This window comes from Cherax quadricarinatus, chromosome 76 (assembly GCF_038502225.1).
Source record: "Cherax quadricarinatus isolate ZL_2023a chromosome 76, ASM3850222v1, whole genome shotgun sequence".
Lineage (NCBI taxonomy): Eukaryota > Metazoa > Arthropoda > Malacostraca > Decapoda > Parastacidae > Cherax > Cherax quadricarinatus.
In genome coordinates, this window is record NC_091367.1 from 5,511,656 (window position 1) to 5,537,267 (window position 25,612).

Below are 25,612 nucleotides of genomic sequence, written 5' to 3' on the forward strand. Positions count from 1 at the left end.
TAAAGGAGGTTTTGTGGGTGAGGGGCTTGGACTTCCAGCAAGCGTGCATGAGCGTGTTAGATAGGAGTGAATGGAGACGAATGATACTTGGGACCTGACGATCTGTTGGAGTGTGAGCAGGGTAATATTTAGTGAAGGGATTCAGGGAAACCGGTTATTTTCATATAGTCGGACTTGAGTCCTGGAAATGGGAAGTACAATGCCTGCACTTTAAAGGAGGGGTTTGGGATATTGGCAGTTTGGAGGGATATGTTGTGTATCTTTATACGTATATGCTTCTAAACTGTTGTATTCTGAGCACCTCTGCAAAAGCAGTGATAATGTGTGAGTGTGGTGAAAGTGTTGAATGATGATGAAAGTATTTTCTTTTTGGGGATTTTCTTTCTTTTTTGGGTCACCCTGCCTCGGTGGGAGACGACCGACTTTTTTAAAAAAAAAAAAAAAAAAAAAAAAATGGAGAAGAGAGGAATGTTATATACAGAGCTTTGCTTGAGCATCAGTAATATAGGAAAAGAATGTACAGTGGCATGTACATTCACTACTTTTCCTATCATGCTTCCCCTGTCAAGAAAAGTGTTCTTATCTCCCTCTTTCTCCGTGCCCTCCGCATCTATGATCCTCGGTTCCTTCCAGCAGAAATTTCCACTCTTCATAATTTGTTTTCCCGTCTTGGCTACCCTTCCCATTTCATAGACTCTGCCTTCTCACGTGCTAAACGTAATTTCTTCTCTCCCAAACTCTCTACTCCTGGGAGCTCTTCTGTCCTCTGCCTTCCCTACATTTCTGGTCTTTCTAATCTCAACAATTCTCTCCGTCGAACATTAAAATGGTATAAAATACCGACAGGTTGTTAGGTAAGACACATATGCAACAGTTAGGTATCTTTATTTCGAAACGTTTCGCCTACACAGTAGGCTTCTTCAGTCGAGTACAGAAAAGTTGATAGAAGCAGAAGAGACTTGAAGACGATGTAATCAGTCCATCACCCTTAAAGTTTTGAGGTGGTCAGTCCCTCAGTCTAGAGAAGAGCATTGTTCCAAAGTCTGAAACAATATGGAGTTGAAGTGACAGGATGGAGCCTTATATAGCGCCAGGAGGTGAGACGAAGGTCACTAGTAGAAGTAAGAACGCAGATGTTGGGAGGTCAGGTCCCTCTCAAATCCAGCCGTTCTCACTAGTAGAGGTTGTCGAAGTTGATTTCAGGTCTGTACCAAGATACCCTTGTGTTGCAGTGTCTGACAGATTGAACATTAAAATGGTATAAAATACCGACAGGTTGTTAGGTAAGACACATATGCAACAGTTAGGTATCTTTATTTCGAAACGTTTTGCCTACACAGTAGGCTTCTTAGTCGAGTACAGAAAAGTTGATAGAAGCAGAAGAGACTTAAAGATACCTAACTGTTGCATATGTGTCTTACCTAACAATTCTCTCCGTCCCCTAGACATCAAGCTTACTTTCCGCCAGACTAACACTCTTCACACTAATCTCGTTCATACCTCTCCTCCCTCTACAGATGTTCCTGGTGTCTACTCTATTTCTTGCTCCTCCTGTCCTCTTCAATACTTTGGAGAAACTGGTCAATCTCTTTCTGACAGACTTAGGGAGCACAAAAATAGTGTTAGGCTTGCCGACACTAACAATGCTCTGTTCTGTCATGTCAGAGATCACAGCCATCCTATTGACTGGTCTTCCACTAAAACTGTCTTCCCTGCTTCCAACTCGAACAGTCGCCGTCTAGCTGAATCCTCTCTAATACACAACTTTCCTTGTATGAATCTTAGTCCTGGCTTCGTCTCTGTAGATGCCTTCCTCTCCCACTACATTGTAAAATGCTCCAAACTTCAGAACACCCGTGACTTAACCTTATTCCTCATTTTTTCTTCTTCTCCCTCTTTCCCTTTCCTTTTTTGTCTTTCTTCTGTCGTGTGTTTCTGTTCCTTCATTATTTATTTCATCACTTCCCCTTCCCCCCACCTCTGTGCACTTGCTCTCCCTCTGTGGGCACCTAGCTCCCTTGCAGTGCTCCCCTTTCTTTGTATTTGACCGGCTCCTCCTCCTTACTTCCCCACTACTACCACTATTACTACTACTACCACCACCACTACCACTACTACCACTACTACCACCACTACCACTACTACCACTACTACCACCACTACCACTACTACCACCACTACCACTACTACCACCACTACTACTACCACCACTACTACTACCACCACTACTACTACCACCACTACTACCACCACTACTACCACCACCACTACTACCACCACCACTACTACCACCACTACTACCACCACTACTACCACCACTACTACCACCACTACTACTACCACTACTACTACCACTACCACTACTACTACCACTACTACTACCACTACTACTACCACTACTACTACCACTACCACTACCACCACTACTACCACTACACTACTACTACTACCACTACCACCACTACCACCACTACTACCACCACTTCTACCACCACTACTGCCACCACTACTACCACCACTACTACCACCACTACTACCACTACTACCACTACTACCACTACCACTACTACTACTACTACTACTACTACTACTACTACTACTACTACTACTACTACTACTACTACTACTACTACTACTACTACTACTACCACCACCACCACCACCACCACTACTACCTCTTCCTGCCTATATATAGCCGTCCTGCTCCACTTCGGGTTAGTGTGACTTTGTAAATGGTCCAAGTCGGACCAAAAAGTCGTCGTAAGCTCCTCTCTTCTATGTGCGGGTTATTTGTGTAAAAGAATACAACTTGGGTCGAAATTCTGTACTGGACTTTTTTCTTGTAAGTTGTATATTTTCCTCTGTCAGTCTGTTATTGTATCTGTATTGTATCTTCTTGGAAAATAAGTTTTCTTATTGAAAAATTAATTTAACATTTAAAAAACTAAAGAATCCGCTATTGAAATTATTATTTTTGGTCATTTTAAACATATATGGAAGATCTTTTAGAGTTAAAAGTACCAAAAAAAAAAAAAAAAACTGAACGATGCATAAACTTCGTTCTGTTATTCAAAAGGCAAATATGGCATTAGAAAAGTCGGACACACAAGCAAACTCGTATGTATTGTATTCACAAAAAAGTGCTAAATCCATATGAGTCATTTAGCATTACATATAAATTTTAGTTAAAGAAATTTAATTGTTCCATGATATGGGGTTTCCAGAGTACTGTATAGAATTTTGGATTATCATGATTATACTGTTTGTTTTCATAATTGGTCTTTATTAAATATAAGTTATGTGGAATCAATATTTTTAATAGCAGGTAAATAATTTTTCAGCATTTTCTGCATGTAGATACTCACATCAGTGTATTGTACTTCAGATAAGTGAAGCGGAGGAGAATTTGCGGCAGAAAGTGATATCACTGAGCCAACAAGAGAAGGAATACGAGAATCTTCAGGAGGAGGTGGAAATTCTGAAAGATAAATACGAAGATAGAGGGAAACTGCTTCATATAGCTAGTGAGAGAGTTACTGAGGTAAGCAAGAGCAGGGACACCAGGGCAAGGGGCACTCCAGAAAAGTTCAAATAGAGGGATGTGCCAGGCCAGCCAGGCTGTGATGGGTATGTGGGGTCACTGGGTCACTAGCAACAACAGCCTGGTTGACTGGGCAAGCACCAGACAAGCCTGGCACAAGGAGTGGAAAACTCTCAAAACTCATCAGAGGTATAATGGAGAAGGATGGAAATAAAAAAATGTAAAGGAAAGGCAAAAAAGGTAACAAAGAAACATTGTAAAACAAAAAAAAAATGAAACAGTCACAGACTGGACCCCTGGGGCATTGACCCCCAAAACCCTCTCCAGGTATACAGTATAATGCACACTGTTAAGATATAAAATATATAGTTTATAGAATATAACGGAGCTTGTAGACTTACATTTGGTATTGATAAGACTGTGAATCTGGGTAAAATATCTAGAGCTACTAGTAAAGGAACTCTCCCAGAATTACAGAAACACTGCATGAAAAAAGGGCCCAAGAGAATAGAAATCACCATCGTCAGTGTTAGCAGCAGCAGCAGCATTGTTCCTTTTTTGTGTTCGTGAGGTGGGAATGAACCCATATGGAACTGCATCAGTGTCAATAAAATCAACATCACTAATAGCAATACAGTGGACCCCCAGTTAACGAACTTTTTTCATTCCAGTAGTATGTTCAGGTGCCAGTACTGACCGAATTTTTTCCCATAAGGAATATTGTGAAGTAGATTAGTCCATTTCAGACCCCCAAACATACACGTACAAACGCACTTACATAAATACACTTACATAATTGGTCGCATTTGGAGGTGTTCGTTAAGCGGGGGTCCACTGTAGTAGCCTCATTACGTTTCTTGTTTATGAGGTGGGAATGAACCCATTTGAAATTGCCCAAAATGCCTAGGTATGCTAGTGGCTTACTTTGTACTTAATATTTTGTAATATGTAAACCAGACATTGTAAGCTTTGCAAGGAAATAAGAATTTTCATTTTCATTACAATCACTGTTTTTTTTTTTTTGAACATCACTCAAAATATTTTGAGTGATGTTAATACTACATAAAGACAAGTTTTTTTTATATCTTAATACAATCCATAATGACTGCTATGCCAAAATATTCTAAGAATCATTTTGCTAAAGTTGTTCATGCTTTAATTTTTTAAATTATTTTTAAATATTTGTTTCGATACCTGAAATAAGACATCTATACAGAATTTATTGTTAATGTCATTGAAATATTGTCACTATAACTGACAGCTCGAGAAAGCACTCCATGGCAGTGAGGCCGTGACCAAGGACACCCTGTCACAACTCAGCCAAGCAAATGCACAAGTAAGTATGCGTCACAGTACAATAGACCGTCAATTATCAAGCAATCGGTTATTCTGCATCCAGCATTATCTTGTTTGTGCAGATCACCTTGATGGATAACATAAAGTTCAGTGCTGTATGACCCTTGTGGGTTTAGTTACGATTATAATAGTAAAGAAATGTGAGAACAATAAGAACCATAAAAAACTGCATGATTATCAGAAGTTTGGAAAATTTAGCATGCCTCCTCCCTGTATTAATAATTGGCCATTGTCACTTTTTGTCTTGGTAAATATAATCTTCTTTATCAGTGAAATAATGAAGCTGTAAGCTCTTGAAATTGCAGCTGAAATCAGAAATTCCTCATATAATTTGTAAATTTACATCATTTTATCAATGATAATATTGTACAGTTCTTCATACTGCTGCCAAAAATGATCTCCTTTAGTATATAGGCTTCTCAGAATCTTGAAGAAAAAAATATATTCCAAAAACAGGTCTTGTAACATGTAGAGTTTTTAAATTATTATTGCAATTGATGTTAATGCTAGTGTTATTATAGTATTATTATTTTATTCCTTTTATTATTATTATTATTATTATTATTATTATTATTATTATTATTATTATTATTATTATTATTATTATTATAGTATTTATTATTTGTGAAAGTTATGTTGGCACTAAGCAGCATTTACCTTACCAGATTAAAGAGTTGCAGGAACTTCACAATAAATTAAACTCTGAATATGAGCAACTCAAAGGAGAAGTAGTGACCTTGCAACAGCAGGTTGCTGACTTAAGATTCCAAGTGTCTTCCAAGGACATGGAACGAGAAGTTGCAGTGAAGGTACGCACACTGTTTATATTGAGGCTATAATTCTCATTCCCATTTAGTGGATAAGTCACTGCATAGGTGTATGGGCCACAGGCAGCAACAACCTGGTTAATTACTGAACAAGGAAGTTTGGTTTCAGGTCTAGCTGTAAGAGTAGTACTCTTAAAAACTGTCATAGGTACACTTGTATGCGGTCTACCCCACCCTACATTATTAATTACTTCCAAGAGCTGTGGTGTAACCTGGTTTTTTTATGTAAACCGGGCATAATGCCTTGAAAATGCCTTAAAATGATGAAAAAAACTGTAAATCTAGCGTAAATAACTCATGAAAGAATATAACTATTGCTAAACCTTAAGGAACACCAAAAACACATTTTAGTCATTATGTATGTCCTGAAAAGAAAAAACTTGTATTCTTTGCCGGGCCTATAGTTGTGTTGTTATTCTTGTATTCTGGACTATAAAGTGCACACAGTTTTGGATAAATCCGAGCCGTTTATTTAAGTTTTTCAAGTACATTATCTCGGAGATTTGTTTTTATTTTAAATTATGTAAATTGTCTTCTTTAATAATCATTTGTTAAGGGTATTGAAATCAGCAGTCTCTTAAAAGAGCCTTGTAATTAAGAATAGCAAGATTATAAGGAGGGGTGGAAATACATTACAGTTTTTAAACTGTGGTATTGACACACCTCTGGCAAGACAGTGACGGAGTGAGTGATGATGAAAGTGTTTCTTCTTTTTCTGGTCACCCTGACTTGTTGTTAAATGGCCAGTATGTAAAAAAAAAAAAAAATTATGTTTACAAAGAGAGTGATAGCAGATAGATCTCAAGGATAAAGATAAATTAATATTCATTTGAATTTAATTAGTTATCAGCTATTATTTGTAGTGGCCCTCATGAAGTGGGTTTAATCATGTTTTTTTTAGGACCTAAATACTCATAATCACAGGTTCTCTTAATAGTTTTTTTTTTTAACACGCTGGCTGTCTCCCACCTCGGTAGTGTGACAAATAACAATAACAAGAAACATTTTTCTCATCGTTAATTCAGTTACTGTTTTCCCAGATACATTCTAATTAAAAAAGTAATATTTTTAAAGTAATTTAATTGAAGCCAATTATAAAGCTTTATTAAGCTTTTTTTTTTTTTTTTTTTGTAAAGTTGTTTTATAAACTAGTCATTTTTTTATCAGTTCACTGGCCCTAGACACTGTGTTATGCTGAATGTTTAACTTAGACACTGTGTTATGCTGAATGTTTAACTTAGACACTGTGTTATGCTGAATGTTTAACTTAGACACTGTGTTATGCTGAATGTTTAACTTAGACACTGTGTTATGCTTAATGTTTAACTTAGCACTGTAGTTAAATGCAGAAAATTTTTGGCTTGTGAAGGTTTATTTTGACCTGATGAATTTTCTCAGGTTTATGTTAAACCCTTTTTTTACTTCAGTGCATCAGTAGGAAGACTGTTCCATAGGTTTGTCATTCTGACAGAGAATTTCCTTTCATTTTTCTGCATTGTGGCAGTGTGTGTTCATATTACAGGAGAGCCTAGAAAAACATGAGGCACTCACAGCAGCAGCAGCCGAAATTAGTGAACAAGAATTAAGAATCTCAGAGTTGGAGCAACAGGCTGCATCACACAAGCAACTCTTACTTTCTCAAGAACGTAAACACACTTCACAGGTTAATGAGCTCACGCAAAACTTAGCTGAACGAGACACCCAGTGTTCTGATCTCAGTGAGAGACTACACCAGGTATTTATTATAATGACCACTGTATTAGTTACCGATAATTAAAATGGGCTAGTAACCCCTTCTCCTGTATACAATTACTAAAAAAGAGAAGAAGAAAAACTTTATAAAACTGGGTTGCTTAAATGTGTGTGGATGTAGTGTGGATGACAAGAAACAGATGATTGCTGATGTTATGAATGAAAAGAAGTTGGATGTCCTGGCCCTAAGCGAAACAAAGCTGAAGGGGGTAGGAGAGTTTCAGTGGGGGGAAATAAATGGGATTAAATCTGGAGTATCTGAGAGAGTTAGAGCAAAGGAAGGGGTAGCAGTAATGTTAAATGATCAGTTATGGAAGGAGAAAAGAGAATATGAATGTGTAAATTCAAGAATTATGTGGATTAAAGTAAAGGTTGGATGCGAGAAGTGGGTCATAATAAGCGTGTATGCACCTGGAGAAGAGAGGAATGCAGAGGAGAGAGAGAGATTTTGGGAGATGTTAAGTGAATGTATAGGAGCCTTTGAACCAAGTGAGAGAGTAATTGTGGTAGGGGACTTGAATGCTAAAGTAGGAGAAACTTTTAGAGAGGGTGTGGTAGGTAAGTTTGGGGTGCCAGGTGTAAATGATAATGGGAGCCCTTTGATTGAACTTTGTATAGAAAGGGGTTTAGTTATAGGTAATACATATTTTAAGAAAAAGAGGATAAATAAGTATACACGATATGATGTAGGGCGAAATGACAGTAGTTTGTTGGATTATGTATTGGTAGATAAAAGACTGTTGAGTAGACTTCAGGATGTACATGTTTATAGAGGGGCCACAGATATATCAGATCACTTTCTAGTTGTAGCTACACTGAGAGTAAAAGGTAGATGGGATACAAGGAGAATAGAAGCATCAGGGAAGAGAGAGGTGAAGGTTTATAAACTAAAAGAGGAGGCAGTTAGGGTAAGATATAAACAGCTATTGGAGGATAGATGGGCTAATGAGAGCATAGGCAATGGGGTCGAAGAGGTATGGGGTAGGTTTAAAAATGTAGTGTTAGAGTGTTCAGCAGAAGTTTGTGGTTACAGGAAAGTGGGTGCAGGAGGGAAGAGGAGCGATTGGTGGAATGATGATGTAAAGAGAGTAGTAAGGGAGAAAAAGTTAGCATATGAGAAGTTTTTACAAAGTAGAAGTGATGCAAGGAGGGAAGAGTATATGGAGAAAAAGAGAGAGGTTAAGAGAGTGGTGAAGCAATGTAAAAAGAGAGCAAATGAGAGAGTGGGTGAGATGTTATCAACAAATTTTGTTGAAAATAAGAAAAAGTTTTGGAGTGAGATTAACAAGTTAAGAAAGCCTAGAGAACAAATGGATTTGTCAGTTAAAAATAGGAGAGGAGAGTTATTAAATGGAGAGTTAGAGGTATTGGGAAGATGGAAGGAATATTTTGAGGAATTGTTAAATGTTGATGAAGATAGGGAAGCTGTGATTTCGTGTATAGGGCAAGGAGGAATAACATCTTGTAGGAGTGAGGAAGAGCCAGTTGTGAGTGTGGGGGAAGTTCGTGAGGCAGTAGGTAAAATGAAAGGGGGTAAGGCAGCCGGGATTGATGGGATAAAGATAGAAATGTTAAAAGCAGGTGGGGATATAGTTTTGGAGTGGTTGGTGCAATTGTTTAATAAATGTATGGAAGAGGGTAAGGTACCTAGGGATTGGCAGAGAGCATGCATAGTTCCTTTGTATAAAGGCAAAGGGGATAAAAGAGAGTGCAAAAATTATAGGGGGATAAGTCTGTTGAGTGTACCTGGTAAAGTGTATGGTAGAGTTATAATTGAAAGAATTAAGAGTAAGACGGAGAATAGGATAGCAGATGAACAAGGAGGCTTTAGGAAAGGTAGGGGGTGTGTGGACCAGGTGTTTACAGTGAAACATATAAGTGAACAGTATTTAGATAAGGCTAAAGAGGTCTTTGTGGCATTTATGGATTTGGAAAAGGCGTATGACAGGGTGGATAGGGGGGCAATGTGGCAGATGTTGCAAGTGTATGGTGTAGGAGGTAGGTTACTGAAAGCAGTGAAGAGTTTTTACGAGGATAGTGAGGCTCAAGTTAGAGTATGTAGGAAAGAGGGAAATTTTTTCCCAGTAAAAGTAGGCCTTAGACAAGGATGTGTGATGTCACCGTGGTTGTTTAATATATTTATAGATGGGGTTGTAAGAGAAGTAAATGCGAGGGTCTTGGCAAGAGGCGTGGAGTTAAAAGATAAAGAATCACACACAAAGTGGGAGTTGTCACAGCTGCTCTTTGCTGATGACACTGTGCTCTTGGGAGATTCTGAAGAGAAGTTGCAGAGATTGGTGGATGAATTTGGTAGGGTGTGCAAAAGAAGAAAATTAAAGGTGAATACAGGAAAGAGTAAGGTTATGAGGATAACAAAAAGATTAGGTGATGAAAGATTGAATATCAGATTGGAGGGAGAGAGTATGGAGGAGGTGAACGTATTCAGATATTTGGGAGTGGACGTGTCAGCGGATGGGTCTATGAAAGATGAGGTGAATCATAGAATTGATGAGGGAAAAAGAGTGAGTGGTGCACTTAGGAGTCTGTGGAGACAAAGAACTTTGTCCTTGGAGGCAAAGAGGGGAATGTATGAGAGTATAGTTTTACCAACGCTCTTATATGGGTGTGAAGCGTGGGTGATGAATGTTGCAGCGAGGAGAAGGCTGGAGGCAGTGGAGATGTCATGTCTGAGGGCAATGTGTGGTGTGAATATAATGCAGAGAATTCGTAGTTTGGAAGTTAGGAGGAGGTGCGGGATTACCAAAACTGTTGTCCAGAGGGCTGAGGAAGGGTTGTTGAGGTGGTTCGGACATGTAGAGAGAATGGAGCGAAACAGAATGACTTCAAGAGTGTATCAGTCTGTAGTGGAAGGAAGGCGGGGTAGGGGTCGGCCTAGGAAGGGTTGGAGGGAGGGGGTAAAGGAGGTTTTGTGTGCGAGGGGCTTGGACTTCCAGCAGGCATGCTTGAGCGTGTTTGATAGGAGTGAATGGAGACAAATGGTTTTTAATACTTGACGTGCTGTTGGAGTGTGAGCAAAGTAACATTTATGAAGGGATTCAGGGAAACCGGCAGGCCGGACTTGAGTCCTGGAGATGGGAAGTACAGTGCCTGCACTCTGAAGGAGGGGTGTTAATGTTGCAGTTTAAAAACTGTAGTGTAAAGCACCCTTCTGGCAAGACAGTGATGGAGTGAATGATGGTGAAAGTTTTTCTTTTTCGGGCCACCCTGCCTTGGTGGGAATCGGCCGGTGTGATAATAAAAAAATAAAATTAAAATGTAAGTAAACGAGTTAGAACTGATATTTTTAAATTCATTTGTATTGAATTGATTAGCAATCGGTGGAAATGCATTTAAATGCATATTTTGTGCCTTGTGTGTTCATTAATGTGTACAGTAGGGCGTTGCCTTACAGTGTTCCGCTAATATGGACATTTCAAATTATGACCAAAACTCACTATACAGTTCCCCACCCGACTTTCTAATACAGTCACCGTGCCCCACCTGGTTTGTTTACATTCTCTGTGAGCACTACATCTCTCCAATATGTCTGGAAACTTTCCAAAATTTCAAGTATTTTAAAGTTATTTCATGTTTTATATATACAGTGGTACCCCCAAGTTTCGAACTGCTCCCAACTTGAACAATTATGTAAGTATATTTGTGTAAGTGCTTTTGTAAGTGTATTTTTGGGGGTCTGAAACTGACTAATCTAATTTACATTATTCCTTATAGGAACAAATTCATTCGGTATTATCACTTGAACAGCATTCTGGAATGAAATAAGTTCAAAACTCAGGGTACCACTGTACTCTGATAGTTATGTGTACCTGTACCTAAATAAACTTACTGTGCTGGCATGCAGGTACATATTAAAATTACTAAGAGTGTCTTATTTGTCTTGAGGATGCCATATTAATAATGATAATAATAATAATATGCAATAATAAATGTTATAAGAAGAGCAGAATATATGGAGAGTAAAAGAAAGGTAAAGAGAGTGGTGAGAGAGTGCAAAAGGAGAGCAGATGATAGAGTGGGAGAGGCACTGTCAAGAAATTTTAATGAAAATAAGAAAAAATTTTGGAGTGAGTTAAACAAGTTAAGAAAGCCAAGGGAAAATATGGATTTGTCAGTTAAAAACAGAGTAGGGGAGTTAGTAGATGGGGAGATGGAGGTATTAGGTAGATGGCGAGAATATTTTGAGGAACTTTTAAATGTTAAGGAAGAAACAGAGGCAGTAATTTCATGCACTGGTCAGGGAGGTATACCATCTTTTAGGAGTGAAGAAGAGCAGAATGTAAGTGTGGGGGAGGTACGTGAGGCATTACGTAAAATGAAAGGGGGTAAAGCAGCTGGTACTGATGGGATCATGACAGAAATGTTAAAAGCAGGGGGGGATATAGTGTTGGAGTGGTTGGTACTTTTGTTCAATAAATGTATGAAAGAGGGGAAGGTACCTAGGGATTGGCGGAGAGCATGTATAGTCCCTTTATATAAAGGGAAAGGGGACAAAAGAGACTGTAAAAATTATAGAGGAATAAGCTTACTGAGTATACCAGGAAAAGTGTACGGTAGGGTTATAATTGAAAGAATTAGAGGTAAGACAGAATGTAGGATTGCGGATGAGCAAGGAGGTTTCAGAGTGGGTAGGGGATGTGTAGATCAAGTGTTTACATTGAAGCATATATGTGAACAGTATTTAGATAAAGGTAGGGAAGTTTTTATTGCATTTATGGATTTAGAAAAGGCATATGATAGAGTGGATAGAGGAGCAATGTGGCAGATGTTGCAAGTATATGGAATAGGTGGTAAGTTATTAAATGCTGTAAAGAGTTTTTATGAAGATAGTGAGGCTCAGGTTAGGGTGTGTAGAAGAGAGGGAGACTATTTCCCGGTAAAAGTAGGTCTTAGACAGGGATGTGTGATGTCACCATGGTTGTTTAATATATTTATAGATGGGGTTGTTAAGGAAGTAAATGCTAGGGTGTTTGGGAGAGGGGTGGGATTAAATTATGGGGAATCAAATTCAAAATGGGAATTGACACAGTTACTTTTTGCTGATGATACTGTGCTTATGGGAGATTCTAAAGAAAAATTGCAAAGGTTAGTGGATGAGTTTGGGAATGTGTGTAAAGGTAGAAAGTTGAAAGTGAACATAGAAAAGAGTAAGGTGATGAGGGTGTCAAATGATTTAGATAAAGAAAAATTGGATATCAAATTGGGGAGGAGGGGTATGGAAGAAGTGAATGTTTTCAGATACTTGGGAGTTGACGTGTCGGCGGATGGATTTATGAAGGATGAGGTTAATCATAGAATTGATGAGGGAAAAAAGGTGAGTGGTGCGTTGAGGTATATGTGGAGTCAAAAAACGTTATCTATGGAGGCAAAGAAGGGAATGTATGAAAGTATAGTAGTACCAACACTCTTATATGGGTGTGAAGCTTGGGTGGTAAATGCAGCAGCGAGGAGACGGTTGGAGGCAGTGGAGATGTCCTGTTTAAGGGCAATGTGTGGTGTAAATATTATGCAGAAAATTCGGAGTGTGGAAATTAGGAGAAGGTGTGGAGTTAATAAAAGTATTAGTCAGAGGGCAGAAGAGGGGTTGTTGAGGTGGTTTGGTCATTTAGAGAGAATGGATCAAAGTAGAATGACATGGAAAGCATATAAATCTATAGGGGAAGGAAGGCGGGGTAGGGGTCGTCCTCGAAAGGGTTGGAGAGAGGGGGTAAAGGAGGTTTTGTGGGTAAGGGGCTTGGACTTCCAGCAAGCGTGCGTGAGCGTGTTAGATAGGAGTGAATGGAGACGAATGGTACTTGGGACCTGACGATCTGTTGGAGTGTGAGCAGGGTAATATTTAGTGAAGGGATTCAGGGAAACCGGTTATTTTCATATAGTCGGACTTGAGTCCTGGAAATGGGAAGTACAATGCCTGCACTTTAAAGGAGGGGTTTGGGATATTGGCAGTTTGGAGGGATATGTTGTGTATCTTTATATGTGTATGCTTCTAGACTGTTGTATTCTGAGCACCTCTGCAAAAACAGTGATAATGTGCAAGTGTGGTGAAAGTGTTGAATGATGATGAAAGTATTTTCTTTTTGGGGATTTTCTTTCTTTTTTGGGTCACCCTGCCTCGGTGGGAGACGGCCGACTTGTTGAAAAAAAAAAAAAAAAAAATAATAAATAATAATAAATATTTTTATATAGCCAGACTTGAGTCCTGGAAATGGGAAGTACAATGCCTGCACTCTAAAGGAGGGGCTCGGGATATTAGCAGTTTAGAGGGATATGTTGTGTATCTTTATACGTATATGCTTCTAAACTGTTGTGTTCTGAGCACCTCTGCAAAAACAGTGATAATGTGTGAGTGAGGTGAAAGTGTTGAATGATGATGATAGTATTTTCTTTTTGGGGATTTTCTTTCTCTTTGGGTCACCCTGCCTCGGTGGGAGACGGCCGACTTGTTAAAAAAAAAAAAAATAAACACAAGCACATTAAATGTTGTATATTATGGCAATATAAACATTTTATTGTTCTATTGCGCTCTAAATGTCGTAGTATGTTACATGTGGGTGGGGTGTCCTGGCTGGCTACCATACCTCATACCTGACTTCCTACAAATAAATACTACTAACCTCTCACCCAACATTAAGACAAAAAATATTTTAAGGTAAGTAATGAATGTATTGCATATGTATATGCATTTTATCGCTCTGGGGCGCTTTAAATGTCGTAGTATATTACGTGTGGGTGGGGTGTCCTGGCGGCTACCATACCTCCTACACCTGACTTCATACAAATAAATACTACTCGCCTCTCACCCTACATTAAGACTACAAATATTTTAAGGTAAGTAATGAATGTACTGTGTGTGTGTATTTTACTTTTTGTTTTTAATGCCTAGTTCTATTGCTAACTTAATATTTATTAGTGTAAACTTGTTATCTGGCATTTATATGTGAAAAAATGTCATTCTGCTTTCCAGCAATGTCTGCTTTCCAGCAGCAGCCTGGAACCTAACCTGCTGTATAAGTGGGTCCCTACTTTACTGTATTTTAATTTGGTCTTTGCCTGTCTATTCTCTCCCTCTTTCAGTAACGTTCTGGTATCAGTAAATCATGTATAGCTACTTACACTAATGGAGACCACATGTTTTAAGAGGAGCAGCCAGCCTGGTTTTGAGAAAAAAATTAGTATTGTGATTTTTGGTGTTAGTATATTAATCAGTTCTCTGAGAATCTGCCATGTATTATTATAATAAGTTTAGCAGTAAATGTTTGCAAGTACTGTATGAAATAGCATTGTTTTTGTTTGTAAGCAAGTAAGTAAGTTTATTTAGGCACAGGTACACGTAAGTACAGTTATCATACATTGTGCAAATTACTTATGATAACCCCAAAAATATCAGACAAAGTGACTTATTTCCATTGATTCCTTAACCCGTAAACGGTCCAAGCAGATCTACGTTCACGTGTGTAGTGCTACAAAAGTAGATCTAAGTTTTTTTTACATATTTTCAAATATAACAAAAAAGAAGTAGATCACAGTTTTTTTTACACATTTTCAAATGTAAAAAAACAAAAAGAAGATCTACTTTTTTTACATACTTTCAAATGTTGAAAAAACGTATACAGCAGGGCCCCGCTTTACGGCGTTTCGCTTTACGCCGTTCCGCTAATACGGACATTTCAAATTATGACCAAAACTTGCTATACGGCTCCCCCCACCTGTCTTTCTAATACGGTCACAGCTGCCCACCGAGTTTGTTTACATTCTCCCTGAGCACATCTCCTTATTATGTCTGGAAACTTTCCAAAATTTCAAGTGTTTTAAAGTTATTGTATATTTTATATGTATTGTACTTGATAATTAAACTTGTGTACACCTGTACCTAAATAAACTTACACACTGTGCTGGCATGTAGGTACACATTAAAATCACTAAGTCTCTCTACTCTTGATGCAATAATAATAATAATAATAATAATAATAATAATAATAATAATAATCTCTTGGGCGCATTAATGTCGCATATTACGTTAATATAGACATTTCCCTTAATCTATCTATGATATTTTTTTCAAAATTATATAAGAAACACATTATGTAACACACAAACATGATACATGCACCCACAGTATAAAAATTTATACAAATATATATGAGATGTTTACCAAACGGTTTGTAGAAGTTTCGGAAGAATTACGTTTTCTCTAGCCTGTCACCTGTTACTAGGGATAACTGTAGAAAAATATTCCTTTCGTATGCCTTCACTTTATAGCTATAATTCTGTACTAACTTGTACACAGTGTAAGAGTATTTGTTTCGTGATTTAATTATTATAATAATAATAAAAATATTATAAGGTAAAAGTTTCACAAACTCTTACAAATGTACATGAATGAACTAAAACTGGACACGTATTAATACCGTCTATTTCGCCTGACCGAGTGATCGTCCACAACCTGTTCAGTTTGTTTGTTTACGCTGTCTGAGCTCGGTGTATCATTAAATGTTGTATATTACGTTAATATACACATTTTCATTAATCCATCTGTGATATTTTTTTCAAAATTATATAATAAACACGATACATAACATAAATACATAACAACATATGTGTAGAGAACCTAGGATAACCCAAAAAAGTCAGAGTGACTTACTTCCATTGCCTTCACTCAGAGCTTCATTTCTTCTCAAAATGATGTTACATGAGAATGGGAGTGTTCTTCTTTATTTATTCTACCGTATCAATGTAGAGACAACCTGTACACAATGTAACTTGTACACAAACCAGACGTGTACACTTCGTTTACAAAACTTACCTTTGCCTGGTTTGTTTACATAACTCTGCGCCTGTCCTCTCTCATGCACTCATTCTTTCTCTCTGGTATGGTAGCCTGGCTGACTACCATACATACCACACTTGATTTTTTACAATAAATACTACTCATCTCACTCTATATTTTAAGGTAAGTAATGAGTGAACTGTATATACATTTTATCGCTCTGGGATGCTTAAATATCATAGAATAGTATGTGTGGGTGGGGTGGCCTGGTATGGTAGCCTGGCTGACTACCATACATACCACACTTGATTTTTTACAATAAATACTACTCATCTCACCCTATATTTTAAGGTAAGTAATGAGTGAACTGTATATACATTTTATCGCTCTGGGATGCTTAACCCTTTGAGGGTCGACAGGCCCTCTCCGAAACACGTTCTCAGGGTCGGCCAAATTTAAAAAAAAAAAAAAAATATTTTCTCTTATGAAAAGATAGAGAATCTTTTCCCGATCATAAAGACACCAAAAGTTTGAAATTTGATAGAAAACTTACGGAATTATGCTCTCGCAAAGTTAGCGGTCTCCACGATGTTTACGCATCGGCGATTTTGCCCACTTTGAGCCCCATTTTCGGCCAATTTCACTGTACTAGTCGACAAAAAACATGAATATTTCGCTAGAACTCCATTTTTTCTATCGAATGGGTGCAAGAAACCACTCATTTATGAAATTCAACTATCCAGTACAGTGGTCAGAATTTAGCAATTTTGCCAATTTCACACAAATTTCAAAAGATGCCAATTTCCGAATAGGGTCCAGAATAAACAAGAAAGACATTCCTGGCACTAAAATGACATTTCCTCTAGTCATTAGTCTCATCTCAAGGCCCCTCTTATATTATTTTGCTTTCCACATTGAATTTTTATTTTCACAAAAAATATAAGATTTACTGTTATGCAGACTACTGCATTAGTGTAAAAAATGGTATAAATATTATTGGTGCACTTGTGAAAGAATATTAGACTCACCAGTTGACGTGTATTGCACGCTTGGCACGATTTGTTTACTTTTGAAGTTTGGTAAAAATCGAACATTTCTGCTACTTTGAGCTCAATTTCAAGGCACCTTTCTTTGTAAAACCAGTCAAAATCATCTCAATTTCTGTAATATGTCTTCCATTCTATAAAATGAGACCAAGAAAACTAGAATACAACAATAAATACCATACGAAAATACACTGCAAAGTCGCTGATTTATTAAAAAAAAATGGTCAAAGTTTTTTTTTTCTCATTATGCACTGTGTGCTGCAGGATTTTTTTTAGACTGTGCACACTGACCACATAGACCCATTCTTTCATATGAAGGCCTACCAGCTTTCTCCCACTAGATTTGAGGCCGCTAGAATTTATGAGTACTAGTACGTCAAAAACCCCTACGCGTAAGACGTACTAGTACGACGAAAACCCTCAAAGGGTTAAATATCATAGAATAGTATGTGTGGGTGGGGTGGCCTGGTATGGTAGCCTGGCTGACTACCATACATACCACACTTGATTTCTTACAATAAATACTACTTGTCTCACCCTAGATTAAGACTATAAATATTTTAAGGTAAGTAATGAGTGCACTATGTGTGTATTGTACTTTTTTATTGTTTTTTTGATGCCTGGTTCTATTGCTAACATAATATATGTTAGTGTAAACTTGTTATCTAGTGTTTGTATGCATTTGTAAGTGGAAAAAAAGGGTGTTCCACTTTACGGCGGTAGCCTGGAACCTAACCCGCCGTATAAGTGGGGCCCTCCTGTATATACGTTTGGACCGTTTACGGGTTAACATGCCTTTCCCACTACATTGTCAAATGCTTTTAGCTTCACTACACTCTTGACTTGACCTGAGCTTGGCTCTCTTCTCACCTTTCATTGACAAAATATTTATACAATACTCTAAAAACTTTATGCTGATGAGAATGGATGCTTCATGGAGATTTTTGGGAAAAAATCAAGTGGTAAATTAGTATCTTGATTACAGTAGCCAATATCTGATGAATAATGAGAGAAAATTCAGAGGCTTCGAAATCATATTAAGGGCCCCAGTGAAAATAAGCATTGCTGACATTTTTGGGTTATCCTAGGTTAAATCTAAATAATATAACATCAGTGTATGACTACAACAATTATGTTCGAAACTCTGTAATTAACCTAAAGCTTTATTATTATTATTACTATAGTATGTGATTTATTAAACCCTCCCATACCCCCGGCCGGGATTGAACCCGCGGTCATTACGATTTCTTAAGTCAAGTCTTATTAAACCCTTATTGGTCATTATTTTTTAGTAGTATTATTAACTTCCATACTTACAAATACTCCTCTTAGGAGTCAGAATTGTTCTTTTAGGACAATTGTGATTGTTAATATCATTTACATTTATTCACAACCATTTATTAGATTTACATAAAATTACTTGGATTTTTATTAATAATGCAATTTTCAGTGTGTGTATTTTAATTGACTAGTGTCTTTAACTTGTCTTGTTGCCTTTCCTATACTTACTAGTTAAAAAATTCTTGTCTTTATAGAAAATCATTGGTTATTTAAGTATGAAATTACAAAAAAAAAAGAAAAGAAATTCTTGTCTGAGATAGTGTTTTGATGATTCCCACAGACTGAAGCTACATTGGTGTTGACACAGCAGAACCTCTGTGAGACACAAAAAGAACTCAACACAACCTCAGAGGCATCTGTGCAGCTCAGTGATGACAATGCACAGCTAAGAGAAAAAATTATCCAATTACTTAGGTAAGGTCTACATATCCAGCTATTAATTCCATATAGTTGATCTGTTTAGAGGGGGGGGGAGGATGCATGCTTTCTGTTTGTATTTAATAAAAGCCAAAAGAGTAAAAGCTGCACTCTGTATTGAACCCTTAATGCTTGTGTGCAATAATTACAACTCTTAATAAGAAATTAATATCTGTTGCTACATTGCCTTTCAAAGCACTACAGGTGCTCCTTGACTTACGATGGGGTTACGTTCTGACAAACCCATCATAAGTCGAAAATGTCATAAGTCACATATGATAAATAAGTAGATAAATAACTACTGTCACTAAATAAATAAATAAACAGATAATTACTGTAACTAAGTATTGAAAAGTAAATGAATACAAGTTACGGACTTGCCGCCTTCATGCTGGGTAATTATCTTAAGTTTCACCTCCAAAGTAATTGCTTTTGCACCATCATAAAGATGAAATATCGTAAATCGAGCACCTGTTTATAGACTGTAAATTAGCATATGAGTTATGGTCCGGGAAACTGGCATGTAATCTAATTTAGCAATGTTTAATCTGACGTGGGTAATATGATCATGATGTCAGCTCAATTCTGGAAAGATGGTGATTGAATGAGTCATGGTGAATGTTTTCTTTGGGTTCCCTTGCTTTGGCAGGAGACAGCCTTTGAGTTACAAATAAAGATAATCTGAAAAAATTTTGGAAAAATAGGGTCACACTTCACTGACCTTTATAAAAAAAAGCAAATGTTTTAAAACTTTTATCATACCTTACATTATAGTTGATGTTTGTTGACTTGGAAGTGTGTAGAGAAAGTTGATGTGGCTCTACTGAACTGAGGTGGATGACAGTAATATTGCGTTAATGCAGAGTTCTCAGTACTATTTGGTAGTTGTACTGGAGTGCTCAAATATTCGTGGATTTCTGGAGACACTTTGAGACATTCATAGGACTATTTGCCTTTCCTAGAATGTTGTACATAATGACACTGAATAGGCTTATGTGCTGGAATTGTTGGAGTCCCACAGAGAGCCTCACTAAATAGTTAATTCCACTTAAAGAACAGCAAAAATGAATTGACAGTGTATCAGACTGTAGACTCCATCTGTCTTATTACACTGAGGCTTCACCATATATGTACTGTAACTATCTTAAGGTTATCACCTACACAACCAGAGTGTCTTGCCATGGGTTAGAGTCCTTTATACCTTTAATGAGTTCTGAGAGTTTTTCTACTCCCAGAGCCTGGCCATAGGCCAGGTTCGTTTGGTGCTAGCCTGGTCAGCCAGGCTGTTGCCGCTGGTGGTCCGCTGACCCACATGTCCATCACAGCCTGGTTGATCTGGTAACTGGTCCATGCAGTGAGTTCCTTACCATTGTGTCATTACAATTTATTATGTCATGAGCATTATATGTTTTATCACTTGCTCTTTCTCTACATATAATTTTATTTTTTTTTGCGGTGTTTATTTACCATTTGTTAAAGTCAAAGCTTTTGTCTTTATAACACTTATTACTGTATTGACGTGACTGTTGTTAGCCGATCATTTATAAAATGCCAGTTCAGTGACTGGTTATGATTTTAGATTTTTTTCATGCATTACTTTATATCCTTGTCTCAAGAGTTGTAGTTTTTGCTTTAAGGTCCCACCCCCCTCTCCCTCTCCCTCTCCCTCTCCCTGAGTTCCTCGAGTATCATGTTATGCCTCAGTCTCTTAACAAATGCTGTTTGTCTTATATAGTGAGATCTCTTTTATTGAAAAGAAAATGATTGAAATCAAAGGTATTTCAGAGAATTAATTTTTTCAGATATTGTAATGGTTGTTTCTCAGCATATTAATTATTGCATAAAGTTTTAAAAAAATAATCTAAGAAGAGGTGGTTAACTTGTGACATAAACAAGAGATAGGTCAAGCTGCAGGCATGTATAAGGTGCTATCAAAAAGTTCCAAGACCCAATTTTTTTGCGCACTTTCCGAATGAAATATGGCACTGGTGTAGATCACGCTGTGCAGTACACTCCTGTGTGAAGTAGAATGGCAAGTTTCACTGACATCAGTTATTCCACTGAGTGTGGTGGTGTAATTTTTTTGTGTATAACAGAATGCTATATGACCCTAGTGGGTTTAGTGCTTCTTTTTGATTATAATAATAATAATGTGTAACAGAATGAAATCTTAAAAAGAAACAACAGTGTGTGTGTTTGTAAAATTCTGTTTTCACAGCAAGTGAAGCTCGCAATATGCTGCAGCCAGCATTTGGTGACAAAGGAAAAGGGTCGGACACAGTGTTTTGAATAGTTTTCTCATTTCAAAGCAGGACAGAAGTCAGTTGAGGAAAATGAATGCTTTGGTTTCCCCATCATTGTCAGAAACAGACCAGCATTGAAAAAAGTGAGGAAGGCTATTGACAAGGATCGTCGTCAAAGTATCCAGGACATTACAAGTGCTGTGGAAATTTCTTATGAATTGTGTCGAAGTATTTTGACTGAAAATTTGAGCATGTGGCAAATGGCTGTGGAAATTGTGCCCCACTTGCTGAGTCAAGACCAGAAAGGCCATCATTTTCTGGCTCAAAATAACACGGAGGTTGGCCCCGATGCTCCCTGCTTCCCCGATCTAACCCCCTGTAGGTGGTGTTTTAATGGCATGGAAGAGATTCCAGTAGAATTGCAGCTTGCACTAGATGCCATTAGGGAAGAAGAATTCCAGAAAAGTTTTAAAAAATGGCAGAGGTGCTGGGATGAGTGCATAATCTCCCAAGGAGAGTACTTTGAGAGAGAGAGCTTCAGCTAGGTAAATAGGTAAGCTTATTCTTTTTCTTTTGCAGCAGTCCAGGAACTTTTTGATAGCACCTTTTATAACTTCTGCAGCTACCACCAATTGGAGTGACTACAAATAGGGATCCAATTTCAGATGTTGGATATATCCCTAGCTAACAGATTTTTTTAAAATATATTTTTGAACAAAAGAGATTTTACTGTACCTAATGTTTTACTAGTTAATATCTTGCAACTACTAACAGTCTATAATGTGTTTGAGTGTGAATTTATGTTGTGCACTGTCCAGAGAGAAGGATGCCCTCTGGAAAGCTAATGTCCGCCTGGAAGGTGCTGCGGGATGTGGCCGAGCCTGGATGGACAACAGTAGTGCCCAGAAGTGCCTAGAATGTGGTGTGACATTCTCTCTCACACGCAGACGACACCACTGCCGTACCTGTGGCCGCATCTTCTGTACTGGGTGCTCCGACAACTGGATCCTGACCCCGGCATCAAGGTGCTAGCCCAGTTCTTAGTCATGTTGTTACAGTTGGTAACATTCGTCCAGGTGGAGCCCAAGAATTAACAAAACAAGTAATGGGCATTTCCAAAAGAATATGTGAAGTGGAAAGGGGCATACTGAACCAAATAATGGTAAAGAAGTCTAGATACAATGAAACAGGTAAAACTGATAGGTGTTTTTCTTCCACAGTTTATGAAGCACTTAACACAAAAAATAGTTCTTCTACATTCATAATATTGTGATGTATCAGTAAGCAAACGGCTGGTTTGTTGAAAGAAGAAAGATATATATATATATATATATTAGCTAATTAAATTAATGAGCTGAAAGCTTTGTAATCATTTTAATGAATTTGTTTGTAAGAGTCTTTACATTGTGTCACTTTTCCCGGCAGTCGACGGGTGAGGGTCTGCGATGACTGCTTCTCTATTCAGGCAGAACTGGCAACAATTATAGCATCTCCAGCCTCACAGAGTTTCAGCAGCACACAGGAAACATGTAAGGCAATTCTACAGGAAACCTGTCCATCACAATGAATTATATTTATGCCTCTCCACTGTAACATTGCATAGGATACAGGCCCCTTAACCCTGAGCACATTTCTTGTAACCAGAAAAACAAATTGAAACAACCACTTTGTCAAACTTCTGTCTTATTTATACCTAGTTGGATGAATCTTATTGTAGCCAGCTGGCCCAGTGGTTTATGCACTGGCCTGGAGTTTTATGCCATGGGTTCTAACCCCACCCATTCCATAGCTTGTTTGCAATTGTGTTATTATGATTTTGTTAATTATAAACACTTGAAATTATCCCTCGTTTACACATCTATATTTCTTATGCAACACCTGTTGTGCTTTAGTAACATGGAAATTCCATTGCAAAATGCTGTTTCACACAAATGGTTTAAGTTGCAGACATGACTACTAATTATCCATTATTAAATCACTCATACCTAGCAGTACACACAAAAATCATGTATTGCACATTTACACATACACTCTAAATGAATGAACGTTCAAATACTAAGTAGTAAAGTAAGGGAAAGCCCAAATTTTCATAGATTTCACTTTCGATGTTCTCTGGGATTGTTTTTTTTTTGTTTTGTTTTTTTTCATCAAACCCACTGTATCCCACCAAGGCAAGGTGACCCAAAAATAAAAACAACAGTTTCTCTCTTTAAATTTATTAATGTATGCAAGAGAAGGGGTCACTAGCCCCTTGCTACCGGCATTTAAGCCGCCTCTTACGACATGCATGGCTTACAGAGGGAGAATTCTGTTCCACTTCCCCATGGAGCCTCTGGGATGCATTGTTGTTAATTAGGAGGCATCGGAGGGGGTTGGGGATGATTACTGTATTTACATATGAGGGATTATTATTCTTTTAAGACAACAACGGTTTCTTTGTGCTGTATCATTGTATCTCACCAGGTCACTAGTCTTGTAAATTCTTTTGTATTTTACTGGATTGCTGTATTGTCAGTATTTTCAACTTCTTTCATTGAAATACAGAGCTACTGATAGCTCTGTGTTTTTTTTTTGAGTCCTGGAAATGGGAAGTACAATGCCTGCACTTTAAAGGAGTGGTTTGGGATATTGGCAGTTTGGAGGGATATGTTGTGTATCTTTATACGTATATGCTTCTAAGCTGTTGTATTCTGAGCACCTCTGCAAAAGCAGTGATAATGTGTGAGTGTGGTGAAAGTGTTGAATGATGATGAAAGTAATTTCTTTTTGGGGATTTTCTTTCTTTTTTGGGTCACCCTGCCTCGGTGGGAGATGACCGACTTGTTGAAAAAAAAAAAAAAAAAATTGTTTTCCTTTATTTATAATACAGTACTGTCATTGGATATGATTTGGCAAGATACAGTTAATGTTGAAAATGGTATAAAATACCGACGTTTGTTATTGTCATGAAAAATATATATATATTTTTTTTTGTAATTCCTTAGTGGCCAGTAGTCCATTAGAGAATGGAACATCGGTGGCCAGTGCTACAGGCTCATCTCATCCACTGCCCATTGGCTCCCGAGACCCTGACGATGATGAATATGCTGTAATATCTGATGACGAAATCCACACCTCACAGTTATCGTCTAGTTCTAGTAGTGGGTCACCTTCAAGCAGCAATGACATGATAACAGAAACACGTGCTACCAAGGATATCCTCACCCCAGAGTCACTCTCTACATCACCACCCACTAATGCTGAGGTAAACTGACAGCAGCATGCAGAAACTTTGATGTATCGTATCGTTTTTTCAAAGTTTCCAGCAGTTACAGCACTTACTATCTGCTCTTGTAAATTATTCCATTGCTTTACCACTGTATGTGTGAAGAACTTTCTAGTACCTCTATAGTACCACTTCTTTCTAGTACCTCTACAGTACCACTTCTTTCTAGTACCTCTTTGGCCCCTCTTCTTTCTTCAGTTTTTTAACTTCTTACTTTTCCTTTGCATAATGCTAGAAAATCTTCATTTTTATGTTGTTACTGTCTTTTGATAATCCTTCATGTTGTTGTCATGTGTCTATCCTGTCAGCCAGTAAGGGTATGTATAATGCCTCCAGTATTGATGAACTGTCATGTTCATTAAAAAGTATAACAGCTTCATTTCAGATAACTCCTCAGTCCTCTGACATGCTTATTATGCTTTTCTCTCTGAAGGTCCAATTTTTTGCTGATATCTTTCCCTCATCACCTCTACATCTCTTCCTCAACCATTTTTCATTATCGCTCTGTAGAACTGAATGATCTATGCAGATTTAGTGATCTTGAATATAAGAACATAAGAATGGAGGAACACTGCAGAAGGCCTACTGGCCTATGTAATAATGATCCAATATTTAGTATAGTTGTATACTGGTATTAAAATTACAGCCTTTATATATTTGTTATCATAATTTTAAAAATTACTTACTGTATTTTACGGCAAACAAGATGCTATGGTGTTGAGGATGCAACCCCCCCAGTTCTGATTGGCTTAATTTTGGAAGAAAAAAAAAAGATATATGGTACTTCAGCTTCCAAGATTCTGGGTAAATTTTTAAGACTTATTTTGGAAAAAAATAGCAGCTTTAATGCTGTAAAATACAGTCATTTCATTTATGTATTTCACAAATAACCCATAAGTTGTAAGTAGAAACCAGGCAATGTTTCAGTCTGTTCTAAGCCATTTTCAAGTCGATTGCAATTTGATAATAGTGCAGGATGTACAAAAACATTGCCACATTTCTGTTTTTGATGTAAATGGCTCCAGCCACAGTATTGTGA

At 37.6% G+C, this 25,612-nt stretch overlaps 1 protein-coding gene across 7 annotated transcripts in view; it reads left to right on the forward strand.

Moving 5' to 3' along the window:
- The window catches only part of LOC128703702 (FYVE and coiled-coil domain-containing protein 1), a 105,589-nt gene that overhangs the window by 65,914 nt on the left and 14,063 nt on the right, over window positions 1-25,612 (forward strand). For 5 of the 7 annotated variants that reach the window (XM_070101196.1, XM_070101197.1, XM_070101202.1 and 2 more), the window contains 8 exons: window positions 3,386-3,541; window positions 4,803-4,877; window positions 5,563-5,706; window positions 7,247-7,459; window positions 18,929-19,062; window positions 22,127-22,333; window positions 22,734-22,837; window positions 24,293-24,552. In XM_070101196.1, the coding sequence (XP_069957297.1) occupies window positions 3,386-3,541; window positions 4,803-4,877; window positions 5,563-5,706; window positions 7,247-7,459; window positions 18,929-19,062; window positions 22,127-22,333; window positions 22,734-22,837; window positions 24,293-24,552 (1,293 nt within the window). The remainder of the gene's footprint in view (window positions 1-3,385; window positions 3,542-4,802; window positions 4,878-5,562; window positions 5,707-7,246; window positions 7,460-18,928; window positions 19,063-22,126; window positions 22,334-22,733; window positions 22,838-24,292; window positions 24,553-25,612) is intronic. The other 2 variants (XM_070101199.1, XM_070101198.1) reach the window with 2 other exon arrangements.